Source organism: Amphimedon queenslandica, unplaced genomic scaffold (assembly GCF_000090795.2).
Source record: "Amphimedon queenslandica unplaced genomic scaffold, v1.1 AMPQUscaffold_12997, whole genome shotgun sequence".
NCBI lineage: Eukaryota > Metazoa > Porifera > Demospongiae > Haplosclerida > Niphatidae > Amphimedon > Amphimedon queenslandica.
Window position 1 is genome coordinate 11063 of NW_003546767.1, and position 13995 is coordinate 25057.

Below are 13995 nucleotides of genomic sequence, written 5' to 3' on the forward strand. Positions count from 1 at the left end.
TAGATTTTATGCACCCACACACTATAGTACAAAGCAGATAAACTACATATGTTGAGGGATATATACACTTGATGTTAGTTGATTAGAAGCCTCATCTCTGCTTTAGTTTTTAATCAACTAGCATTCTTGTGTATATATTCAGTAACCATCAAGTTTATCTACTTTTATCTTGTGCATGTATAGACATTTTATGTGTGTCTGTGTGTCTGTGTGTCTGTAAGCACAAATTTTAGTTCCTATTCTATAACCCTCCATTCTTTATTTATATGTATATATACAGTCAAGACTCAAGAGTATGTACTCTTGGTATAGCATTATAGTTATAAATCACATCTTCATAAATGTACAATAATGGATAAGGAATTTGGCTTGATGTCAATTTCTCTGAAATTTGTTCACATTTTGCAACAGTATAACCCATGAATAATATCCTTTGTGTTCCAAGAACTATAGCTCATGAATAATTTCAGCTGAGTTGATGAGTTCCAGAATTGTGTAATACATTGCTTTGATAACACATTGTCATTATTACAACTGAAGCCTGCTAGTATCATTACTTTATTGTTAGCCTTGGTTGCACACTTCTTTGTCGGGATTACAGCTAATTGGCTTCACCTTCAGTTGGGTTCCAAATAGCTGAAATCCCTCTAAATTGGTGTGTAGCCTATATGTATAATGACTGCACATTGATTGAGACAATGACAAATTAAGTAGGTCAATTTTATACCAACTGCAGCTGATGAAAACATTGCACCTACACATGGTATATGGGAGGGATGTGACATGTGTTTGAATAAACAAGGGTTCAGATGTACAAGGCATGGATAATGAAAGACCTATTGCAATAATAAAAATGTTATGTTTAATAGTGTAGATAAAGATGCTAATTGGTTGCTCTGATTTGAAACTCAATTCATTTCTATTGCTAGAGATCATGATAGACTGATTGACTTTGGAAGGTTAAAGGAAGGCACTTCATTTATCACAAGTAATTTCATTTTCTGATGCACTTTACATGTATAGTACTTGTGTTGTGTGGAAATTTTAAACTGATTCCAATCAAAATTGTATTTTTATGAAGTTACTGCAATTTTGGGTAATAATCCTTGTACTATAGTACAGGGCCATTAGCTAAATTTCATTAAAATTAAACTGAAAGGAAAAAGAATTCTTCATTTTTTTGATACATGTTAATGTTTTATACTATACAAAAAAGTTTGACTGGATCTAATCAAAATTGCATTTTTTAAGTTGCTCCAACCATAACAGGAATTTAATCAAAATGATTATAGTTTATTCTGGTACACGGGTGCATGGGCTGTTTGTTTTGTGTGGGTGTAAAAATTCCTTTCAAAGTTCAAACCTGCTATGGCTACAAGCCCATCTTCCTTCATATATGTTTGCAATAAAGAAATAAGTGAGTTTGTGGATGTATTTGACATTAATGATTATTTTGTAGGTGAAAAAGACTTCTATGCTGTTTATGATAGAATAAAACCACTTGCAGCTGGCTGGAAACAGATAGCCATTTCCTGGCATCTTGAACTAGATACAATTAACAGGATAGAAGCTGATTGTCATGGAGATACTATTGCTTGTCTGCAGAAAGTCATCGAGTATTGGCTAAAGAAAAATTATGATTATGAATCTTATGGTATTCCTTGTTGGAGGAGAGTGTGTGTAGCTGTTAAAGAAGGAGGAGGTGATCCAGCATTAGCTGATGAAATAGCTTGTGAACATCCTCTACCAGCTACTGTGGGAGTCTATAACGAAGGAATGTCACCTGGTTTATCAGGTATATGATACCAATTATCAAATTAGGAACAATATTAAATTTCTGCAGCTTTAACAGTAGTCAAGCATCCATAAGTTTCATTACTTGCATGCAAATTTAAATTTTGCGTTTTTATCATTCACAAATTGCAAAACTAATTAGAAAACTGAGTCCTCTAGACTCATAGATCTTTCTCCATAGCTCAGTAGCCCAAGCCTTCATTTATCAGAAAAAATATTTAAAGAGCAACTTTAGAAAGAAGAAGCTTGCTAAGTATAAAGGGAGAAAAATTTTTTAAATACAACAAATGAGCACAGACACTCTCGAGATAGATAAAATCATTTTCAAGTTTGGTAGTGATTCAGTTATGCTCCAAATTTCATCCTGGCCACCGATCCCAGTGACTTGTGAAGGGTTGAGGCTAGTCTTTTAAATATATCTAAGCAGCATATTACTTATCATAAGCCACTTGTAAGAAGAACAACTTTAGCTTCCTTAAGGCTGATTCACACTGCATGATTAACATAAGGTAAGGCTATTATGTTAAGACAGGAAGTGCTGTGTAAACCAATGGGCACTGTTTACATAAGGTAAGAATAGAGCTTATTTCTATTCTTACCTTACGTAAATGGTGCCCATTGGTTTGTAGAGCACTTCCTATCTTAACATATAGCCTTACCTTACGTTAATTGTGCAGTCTATCATGCTAAGGCCAACTTATTGGCAAAGAAGCCATGCCTCTACTAACAATTGGCAACTTGCATTGAGTATTTAAGCTGCTTAATGTATATTTTCTCATGCATGATCCCTTAAGTAAATAAAATTTATCAAGACAACAGTGTCTGTGCCATTATAATAGGTGTTAGTATTTATGTAAAAAATATGCTTTGTTAAAAGCAATAAATTTAGTGTTGTTTTAGCTAACTAAAACTAAAACTAAAATTCTTTTAGTTAGGCCAAATTTACTTTAGTTAACTAACTACTACTAAAAAATTTTTTTAACTAACTATAACTAACTTAAAATATTTAAAAATTTAAAAGACTAACAATAATTAACTAAAAGTATTTTTATTGAGCTGAACTTAAACTAACTAAAATCAAAATCTAAACTTCCATAACTAGATCTAACTATTGCTAACTAAAAGTCTCATTTTGTAACTAAAACAACACTAAGTAAATCATAGCCCATGCATGACTTATTGCTTTAATGTTCCTACTGCAGAGAGTCCAAGCACTGTAGGTGTCTCGTTTTGTTCTTTATTTTTGTAATATTATATGATACATTGCAAAAATATTTATCACTGTTCACCATTAAAGTGAAATTATTTTAACAATGATAATTTCCCAACCTACCATATAGCCGGTTTATTTTGAGGATATCAAATTTTGCGAATTTCACAAAATTTTTAAGATTCACAAAATTAAATTCCTTGAAAATCAATTTAATACGATACAAGATGGCAGAAAAGTGGCAATTTGCAAAAATTATTATCCTCAAAATAAACCTGTTATATGGTATCATGTGGTAATTTGGTTGTTATTAATCATAATTATTCATGGGTCATAAAATTTCAGTAGTTTTTATAGCCTTAAGCGGTAGTAGTGGTCCCATTCCATTATAGTACAAACATTCCACGATATATGCTAATAAATGGAAAATAAATAATTTTAATAATTCTGCTTCACTTAGTAATAATCATGAGTCACTATAATAAGATTGTAATCTGCTATAAATTTCAGCAAAATTTATTTTCAAAATAAAATTAATTATTAATTGCATAACGAAACTGTAAAATTTAATTATCAAAAAGAGCTTATTAACCATTTACACTTTATATAGCTACAATACTAAGTACTTTAATGTGCCAAAAAAATTATGTTTGACACACAAAAAAATCCTTTTAGGTACTGACAAAGATGGTTCTTCTGAAAATAGCTCCCACTTAGCAATCAAGTTACATAATCTACAAAAAGAATTTGACAAGGCGATTCAAATGACAAAAAAGTCATTCAAATCAAGTGATCTCCCTGTAATCATTGACTACCTCCAAACACATGTAATGTCTCTACTTGGCCCTAACAAAAAACTGCAAACAACTGCTGAAGCAGTTAAAGAAGAGTTTGAATGCATTGAAACAAAATCAAAACTATTCACTGCACTACAAGACAAATACATATCATGGTTCAACTATAAACTAATGATAAAACTTGTTGGAGTATGTCTACCAGAAAATTTTTCGTTAAAAAGATGTTGGTCAGATTATGAAGAGAAGTTAAAGGATTATTTTATAAACAGTGGTGGACTATTGAAAAATGCTGATGCTGTACAGTTTGGTGTAAAAGGTGTTCCTCCTGGTACACGAGTAATGATTGCTAAAGTTGACAGAGATGACTACACACTGGATGACATATTCTTCTTTGGTAGAGCAATACCAAAAGGTTTGGATATTCCTAAATATGATCTTCACTTCAGATTCATTCACTTGAATTCCCTCTGTTTGGAATATCTTATTCCTGAGTATCTTTATTCTTTATTATTTCCTCTAACTACAAAGCTACAGCAACAGTTAGCTAGTATTGGTATCACTGAACTAACATGTGGTGAAAATAAATATGATCTAAGAGAGGTTTGTGATGACACAAAGTGCAAGTTATTATTTCTAATTTCACAGTTCTCAATAGAAGAGGTTAAGTACTCATCTACTGATATTGGTAAGTACATGAACTGACCTTTAGTCAATCCTTTTGTACATAACTTGTGGGATATGGTAAAACAGCATGTTGCCTGTTATGATATATACATGTATAAGTATTTTTCATTTATAGATATATGTGATCCATTATGGTATGAGAATACCAGTACACCATTACATGAAGCAGCTTGGAGAGGATTAAAAGATGAATTAAAATGGCTTCTTAACAAGTTTGGCTACAGCACTTATCATCGTGGTCTTCATGGTTGGACTCCACTACAATCTGCATCATATGGAGGACACATTGAGATCCTTCAACTACTCATCCATCAATATGGTATTGATCCTAATGAAGGTGATGATAATAGTGTATCTAGTATACATATGGCATCTTATAAAGGCCACTTATCTATAGTACAATATCTAGTAGACACATGTCACATTCCTCCTGATCAACCAGACAATAGCAATAACACTGCATTACTGTACTCAGCAATGGGGGGCCATTTTGACCTAGTGGAATTCTTTATTGAGAAAAATTGTAATACTTCTCACATTAATTGTGAAGGTGCTTCTTTATCATTGTTAGCTTGTCAAAGTGGAGAGTTAGCATTAGTCCACAAGCTTGAATCATTAAACCTCTTCTTAAAATATTCCTCTGATTTTTATGGACTCAACATATTGCATTACTCCTCTATGAGTAATAATGTTGATCTTTTTAAATATCTTGTAAATCGATTTCAATTATTTATTGGTGTGAAAGATAGAGATAATAGGACACCACTTCATATTGCTTCGTGGTATGGTTCATCAATAGTTGTTGAGTATATTGTTAGTATTCAAGGTAATGAAGCATTATTAGCTACTGATAATGATGGCTACTCATGTTTACATTATGCATGTAAAGCAGGTATACAAATTCCACGTGGTATTATTTATAGTAAGCTTATGGCACAAAGTGATGCATCAAATATTGAGATTATCAATAAAACTCAAATAAAACCAAATATTGATTTTATCAAGCAAAATGAAAGAAGTAAAATGTTTTCTTCACTTCTCAAGAAAGCTAGCACTTGCCCTAACTTTGACATTAATGCCACTACGAATGATGGTGAGTCATTACTTCATTTAGCATCACACAGTGGCAGTACATTACTAGTGAAAGCATTAGAAGAATATAATATCAATTGTACATTAGATGATATTGGTAGGTCTCCAATACATTATGCTGCCTGGTCAGGTTCTACTTGTGTATTAAGTTATATTATATCTCAGTATAATCTCAATGCTAATGATACTGATTATAATGGTCGTACACCATTAGTCTACTCCTGCTTGTCTGGTAGTATTAGATCTGTTAAATATCTTCTTAATAATCATAACAGTGATCCTAATATCACTGATGATGATGGCATGACTTGTCTTCATCATTCTTGTCGTAATGGTCATATTGATATCACTCAATATCTCATTGAGGTACAGCATTGTGATATTAATAAAACAGATAATGAAGGATGCACGTTAGTACACCAGCATGGAGTGGTAACTTTAATTTAGTTCAGTATCTTACTACCAAACATTTGTCTCCTACTGCAGTTGATAAGAGTGGTCTGACTGCTTTACAGTATGCTTCAGTGTCTCTTAACTTAACTCTTGTTAAAAAATTGAAAACTACCTCTAAGTTAGATCCTCATCAAGCTGACAGTAATGGTAAGCTACCAATTCATTATGCTGCTCAATCTGGTGATATTTTACTACTGGAATTATATGTGAAGGATTACAAGTGTAGTCTGAGCCTAACAGATAGCAACGGTTGGAATATATTTCATTTCTCGTCATTCGAAGGTCACACTCACTTTATCAAACAAATCACGTCTCAGTATCCTCAATACATTAGTTTACTACATTCTACTGACAATGATTATCATATTCCATTGCATTTAGCTTGTAATAGTGGTAATATTCAATTGGTCGCATTTCTAATTAATGATATAAATTGTGATGTCAATGCTAAGAATACACGTGACAATACATGTGTCACATTTGCCTGTTTCTCAGGTAATCTTGATTTAGTACAAATATTAATACAACAGTATAAACTTGATCCTTTAGCTGTTGATAAATATGGTTTCACAGCATTGCATGCATCAGCACAGACCGGTCATACTCATATACTGGAATGGTACAGTCAGGAGTATAGTGTGGATATTACTAATCACACTGACAATAACAAGTACACATTAGCTCATTCAGCTGCTTATAATGGTAAGCTACATTGTCTACAGCAACTGATCAACAAGTATCAGTGTGATGTTAATGCCACTACTACTGATACTGGTACTACAGTTCTTCATAAAGCATGTGAAGGAGGCCATGTTCCTGTTGTATTTTATCTCACTAGTCTTCCTCTGTGTAATGTAGCAGCTAAGACTTCTAATGGATCGACAGTTCTTCACATTACCTGTGAGTACAGTGACTCTCTTCCTATACTCAAGCATCTGGTAGAGAATCATCAATTAGATTTGTGTGCTGTGAATGATGAGGGAATGGCTCCTATTCACTTAGCATGTAGTGAGGGAAGATTGAACTTGATCAAGTACATTATAGAACACATACCATCATCACTTGAACTACCTCACGGTAAGCATGGTCGTACTCCATTCCTTATTGCAGTGTACTTTAGCCAGTTAGAAGTTATCAAATATCTTATTAGTAAGAAGTGTAACGTATCAGCTACTGATGATGAAGGGTCTGGAGCAGTTCACATATCTGTAGAAGGTCACTTGAATGTATTGAAGTATCTCATTGATAACAATTACTGTAATCCTAATGCAACCAATTATCAAGACCGTACACCACTGCATGCTGCTGTAGCAGCTAATGAATTTGAAATATTAGAATATTTACTGAGTAAGAGTAAACCCTCAATGAGTGTTGCCTGGTTACGTGGGATGAAGTGTTTATTAGACAGTCCTCATCACATATACAATAATCCACATAATGCTGTACTTATTAATGTACAAGATAAAGATGGTAATACACCATTGCATCTTGCTTGTCAGAAAAAAAAACAGAAGATGGTATCACTATTACTAAAAGCCAGTCTGTCTAACAATAACTTATTAATTACTAACAAGAAAGGACAGACACCATTACACTTAGCAGTTGCCTCTGGTCATAAGGATACCGCTGAAGCTTTACTGTTCTCAGTCACTGGTAGTTCTACTCATCATGATCTCCTTACAGCTACTGATAATGAAGGATCTACTGTGTTTTATACAGCTTGCAGTCATGGCTATATTGATGTGTTTTGCTATTTATCCAATATTTATCCTCAATGTGTTAATGTAATGGATAATACAGGACGTGGTTTACTTCATGCAGCATGTGAGAGAGGAGATATTGGAGTAGTAAGAACACTAATTGAGACACATGGACTGGATCCTTTAGCAGAAGATGAAGATGGCATCACCTGCTTACACTTACTAGCAGAGAGAAAGAGAGTTTATATGTACCAGTATTTGGAACCAAACATTGTCTCCAATCCAGTACCTAAGGACAAGTCTGGTCGTACTCCTCTTCATTATGCTTCTCGTTCTGATAATATTGATATGGTACATTATCTCATAGAGACCTTCCCCTGTACTCCTGATGATCCTGATAATAATGGATACACTTCAGTTCATGGAGCATGTGAAGCTGGTAGTATGGAGTTAGTACAATACTTTTTAACTGATCTCAAATGTAATGCACTAGCTGAAACTGACGATTGTAAAAGTCTATTTTATTTTGCTAGTAAGAGTTCTAATTTAGAGCTTGTTTGGTTTTTAATTAACGCATTTGGTTTAAAACCTCGTCCACTTGTGATGTTGAAATAGCTTAATCAGTTAATCCTGATTCATTAGTAGTTAACATTTTAATTTTTTTTGGAGCAAAACAAAGTTGGCATAGATGTTATGAAAAACCCAAAAGGCACACAGATTGACTAACAAGGACAAGATTATTATTGTAAACACCGTTGTACTTATCATCATCTTACCATCTAAGTCAACATCTTACCAACTTATCACCAATCACCGTATTTTTGTACCACCTTAAACTATACCTTACACCATTTTAGTACCATCATCACCATTAGACGATATACCCACAATGGTTACCAGTATCACCTAATTATTGTATCATAATAAACACCATTTTACTATTACAGGTATCACCACCTTATCACAACTTTACCACCTTTTACATACCATTATATCACCATACACCAATGGGTACCAATATCACCTATACAATACTCGTAATATAATAATGTTAACTTGTATCAACATTAATCTTAACAACTAAGACTGACATTTGACACCGTTTGTCATCTTACCATTACCATGTACACCAAATACCTAATACCATCTTAATGTCAATGTAACTATGGCCACCTTTTGCTATTATACCAGTGTACTACCTTATTACCATTGTACCATTGTTCTATCTTATCGTTATCCACTGTATTTTGATCATGCCAAAACACCTTAGAATCGTTATATATTATATCCATAAATCTAACTTCCGCATAGTCTTGTACTTATACACTTTTATCATTTTACTGATTTTTTAATATTTAATTTTAATAATTATTTTAATATTTAATAGTATAATTTTTATTATACAAATGAAATAAATTCAAACATCTTCTTTAGTTCTCCAGGTACACTGTCAGACAGTGTTCATAGTTTAGCTATAGTTATTTATGATACCTTTGTTCATCGATCAGTTTTTATATAATTATTAATATAAAATGACTCACCATTAGAAAATAGCATGACTTTAACCATGTAGATCAAACTATTCAGTAAATATCTACCCTAAAACAAGTGTTCTTTATTAACCTCCTGAACACTGAGCTAACTTGAATTATTATTATTATTAATAATTATTAGTACTACCATATATCTACTGGAAAATTTTTGTGGATTTTTTGCATTTTTTCAAAATTCACAAAAGCAAAAATTTGCAAAAATCAATTGAATACAGTTCAAGATGGCCAAAAAGAATAAAATCACAAAAATTAAAGCCACTAAATAAATGTGATTTTTGGCCACAAATTTTTTTTGCTTCAGCAAGGTGTCTACTTTGTAAGAATTTCTTTAGATCAACCAGTCAATAGAAGTAGAAGGTGTAAGTGAGTATGTTTTATAGGCTTTATGTAATACTTGTTGCTGTACATCATTAAATACAGAAAGTTGGACAATAGCATGTTAGTAATACTGACTGACCATACAAGTAACAGATTAGTACTTGTTCAATAGTAACATTTTATTGAATATTGTATGAAATACATGCTTATGGATTAGCATTAGGATACAGGAGAAAGAGAGATATGGTGTGGTTGATTGTAGTACATTGTATTATAGATATCAGACTAAATGAAAGGGATTGAAAACTCCCACATGCATGGGCTTAGCAATAATACCACTTGATACTGTACTGCTGCTATAAGCAAATAATTTTGCTGACTAGGAGGTTTGTTACTTTTTGACCACAAAATTTTGATTTTGCATTCAAAATAGAATGACTCCCAAAAGAGTACTTTGATGAAAAAAAATCCCATTTATCAAGGAGCTAAATGTTTTGTACTGTTACATGTAACTAATATTATTTTATATTTCAATTATTATTTTCAGTCTTATAGTGCTTTTGCCCATAAAATTGCTGTTTCCCCCCCTCTAATGAAGGCATAACACTAGAAAGCTTGTCAGTATATAAAAGAACTTTTAATTACCTATATTATACAAGTGTAGGTAAATCTAGAATAGCAAAAGCATAAAAGCTGTAAAAGTGAAAAGTACCAAAAAGATGCAAATGTACCCATAATAGTTGCAAAACAGCTGTATAGAAACAAAAACTTGCCATACATGTAGGTAGCCCTAAACTTTTTATGTGGTAAGGAAGGTATATCACAATGTTAGACAATAATACACAATATTCACAATAATACACAATATTCACAATAATACACAATATTCCTTTGAAATCCTTTCTGCACAAAAACTACTTTGGAGGAGATGGTGAATGCTCACAAACATGAATGTTGCCAACCAGATAATCAGGTGTGATAAAAACCACATCGCTTGGCATCAGGAACAATAGTTTCAAATCCCTTTCATTTCCTCTAATATCTATGATTGTTTTATCATTAATATACCAGTTTAATAATGTCAATGAGATTGTCACCAGCATTATTGTTCAATATGTAATCACAAGACAATTTTACAGTAACTAAAATAAAAAATAATTAATTACATTTTCTGATGCATATACATGTATAGATTTATATATGTATAAAAAGTTTGAGATGATTCTGACAAAAAATCAGATTAAAGGCCCTGTACTATAGTACAGCCAAATTCATCAAAATTCCTATCAAAAGCGTATACATGTACTTATGTTATGTAGAAATTTTGAGCTCAATCCAATCAATATTGGATTTTTTACAATATTTTAAAGTTGCTCAAAAAATGACAAGGAGAGATTTTTTCACTTTTATAATTTTTTCTAATACATTATACATGTTTGTATGTTTTGTAAAAAGTTTGAACTGCTTCCAATCAAAATTAGATTTTTAAAAAATTTTTAAAGTTGCTAAAAATTTGAGTTAAAGTCTAGTATAGGGTTCCTGTACCCCTTTATTGGCTAAATTTCACCTAAATTGAAAAGGAGAGACTTCCTCAATTTTATTACATTTTCTGATACTTAAGTTGTGCAGAATGTTTAAGCTGATTTCACTTTAGTTTGGACATTTTACAAAATTTTTAAAGTTACTCCAAAATTAGCCAAATTTTGCCAAAATTATTTCAAAGAGAATTCACAATTTTATAATTTTTCTGATACATTATACATGTTATTATGTTGCATAGAAAGTTTGAGCTGATTCTGATCAAAGCTTGATATTTTATGAATTAAAAAATTTTTTTTAAGTTACTCAAAAATCAGGCCAAATTCCCTGCAATAATTATAGTACAGGGTTATGAGCCAAATTTTGCCAAAATTTATAAAAGGAGAAAATTCTCCATTTTAAAACTTTTTTCTAATGCATATACCTGTACCAGTATACATAAACTTACATGTATAAAATGTTTTGCATGCAATAAATTGTATGTTGTGTCTACAGTGTTAGCATTAATAGCATGACACAAATGTATTGTGGCCTTGCACATGAGAACAGCATCATTTAACATTAGCTTATATTTTTGTTATGAGCTTTGTGTGTTTCAGCTGTAATAATTTTCACTACACCAAATTATGCAAACTAATTAACATGTAATTGGATTATAATTTAGGCCAGGTTCACATAAATGTGACAGTTCTTTCAATGAATTAGGAAGTTGCTACTTTAGGTTGATGTATTATGTACCTATAACAAAAAAATGATCATTGACTAGTCTACATCATTAATGCTAGCCTCATTTTTAAGAGTATCTAATTCTAAGTCATCACTACTAGACTTCCAATTTTTCCTAAGTAAAAGCAGTATTAAGAACAGAATCATAAGAATGATTGAAATAAATATCACCACTCCTATTATTGACCCAATCACTACTTCAATAGATACACTATCACTTGTTGTTGTGACGCTTGTAGAAGGAGATCTGACAATTGTAGAAATTAAAGTAACATTTGTAGAAGTAACACTTGTGGAGGCAAGAGTGTATAATAAAGTAGAATCTATTGTAGTTATAAAACACTGTGATGATCCAGTGTTTTCTGCATGAATAAAAATACAACATAATTTATAAACTGCTGTAGCTACCTGTATCTGGGTCACATTGATAAACACATGAGCCATTAGTGCCTCTGATAAATGAGCATAGAACACAATCACTAACTGAAGGCCCACTGCATGTTGCACAAAGCTCATGACAGGAATGACACAAAACAGTACCAGTAAGAAAAATACCACGATCCTCTAACAACTGTTCACGATAATAGCCAGAAGGACAGGTTACATTCCTCTGACACTCCATCTACATCCAGTACAAAAAGTTAATACAAAAATTTTAAGTCATTCACTTGTTCTTCATTTCTATCAAGTAAAATGGTATCACATGCTATACAGCCATTACTGTCATTGAATGTCTTTCTAGGGCCAGCACAGCCATAGCCAAGAGTACAACCATCAAAACAAGGCAGGCATTCACCTGAAGAACATTAACTAGTATAACACACTTTATATTTTACTCACCACTAGTGCGATCATCAGGTAAATAAGTGTCACCCACACATGACTCTAGACACAGTTTACCTATTCCAGCACTTAGATTCACAAAGAAATCAGTATTGCAGCTACTACAGTTGGCAGGACCCTATGCAATCATGCAATTAATAAATACTGAATAAATAAACAATCTATACCTCTCCAGCACATGAACCATTACAAAATGAGTGACAAGGCAAGCAAGTATTGCTAGCATTATGATTGAATAAGTGACTAAAGGAGAAAGAGCAAAGTAAAGAGGAGAGAATTAATAAGGATAGATACAATACACTTCTGTATATTGTATCTATCAATCTACTCTTGTATCTATGTAATAAATCAGTTATTTTAAGACCCAAATTACCAACATTATAATTGATCTAGTCTACCTAAAATTTTAATATGTAAAAATACTAAAAAATTATTATTGACTATACGCAACTAAGTTTCTGTTATATATTATGCATTCAATTTGAGCTTATTATACTTTAATGCTAAACTTATCTATTTTTTATGCATGCCGCATGTTCTTGTGTAATGTGATTCTCTGATCAAATCAGAATTTTAAAAATAATTTCAAAATTTGTTCAATACAATATCTAATTGTTCTCCATGTTTTGATGCATAGATATCATGTTATCTTACATGCTCAGTAGTAAAGATTACGAATGATGGTGATAGCATATAGAATTTTGTGGCTGAGATTTAGTGCATTATGTAGCCATGAGCATGCAATGTCATTATATACAATACAATAGATATCCTTACATTCCGTGTGCATTAAAGTCATGACAATCTGGTACACATTGTCTGTTAAAATTGAAGTTTGTACAAGTCACACATTGAGTATCATTAGGCCCCCAGCACCAACCAGAAGCAGATGAACATTGAGGATGACATGTCATGTTCAATTCAACTATAATAAAGATGGAAAAATTTAAATTTACTACATAGAAATAAAATGAAATAACACGAAGTACGCTTACACCATTGTGATACTCAATGCAAAAATAGAGCCAAAAATAAATACCATTAGCAAATAATGATGTCACCCAAAGTCTATAGTGTGACATTATCTATACAGCTAAAGACTGAACAATGAATACCCCAACAGGGAAACTATATACAAGAACCTACTGCTACATACAGCATACAAGTAAATGCTTAGACAAATTGCCATGGCAAATAGCAAATACTCACAAACTACACAAAATACAAATACTAACCACATTCATGTAACTTCTTCTGGATTATCCAACACACAAGATGATGATGAT

General features: G+C 32.1%; 2 protein-coding genes across 2 annotated transcripts; one reads left to right on the forward strand and one right to left on the reverse strand.

The window, feature by feature from the left end:
* The first annotated feature begins 3707 nt into the window (after positions 1–3707).
* LOC109585840 (serine/threonine-protein phosphatase 6 regulatory ankyrin repeat subunit A-like) lies at positions 3708–8518 on the forward strand. Its single transcript, XM_020001983.1, has 5 exons — positions 3708–4401; positions 4447–4486; positions 5036–5298; positions 5743–5911; positions 6064–8518. Exons 1-5 carry the CDS (start codon positions 3769–3771, stop codon positions 8343–8345), a joined length of 3387 nt encoding a protein of 1128 aa, XP_019857542.1. The 5' UTR covers positions 3708–3768; the 3' UTR covers positions 8346–8518.
* A 3360-nt stretch (positions 8519–11878) lies between these two features.
* LOC109585846 (epidermal growth factor receptor-like) lies at positions 11879–13989 on the reverse strand. Its single transcript, XM_020001989.1, has 7 exons — positions 13945–13989; positions 13487–13634; positions 12877–12952; positions 12707–12827; positions 12535–12662; positions 12275–12488; positions 11879–12228 (listed from the first exon to the last, which is right to left on the reverse strand). The coding sequence occupies exons 2-7, from the start codon at positions 13621–13623 to the stop codon at positions 11903–11905; spliced, it is 1002 nt and encodes a 333-aa protein (XP_019857548.1). The 5' UTR covers positions 13624–13634; positions 13945–13989; the 3' UTR covers positions 11879–11902.
* Positions 13990–13995: the final 6 nt, after the last annotated feature.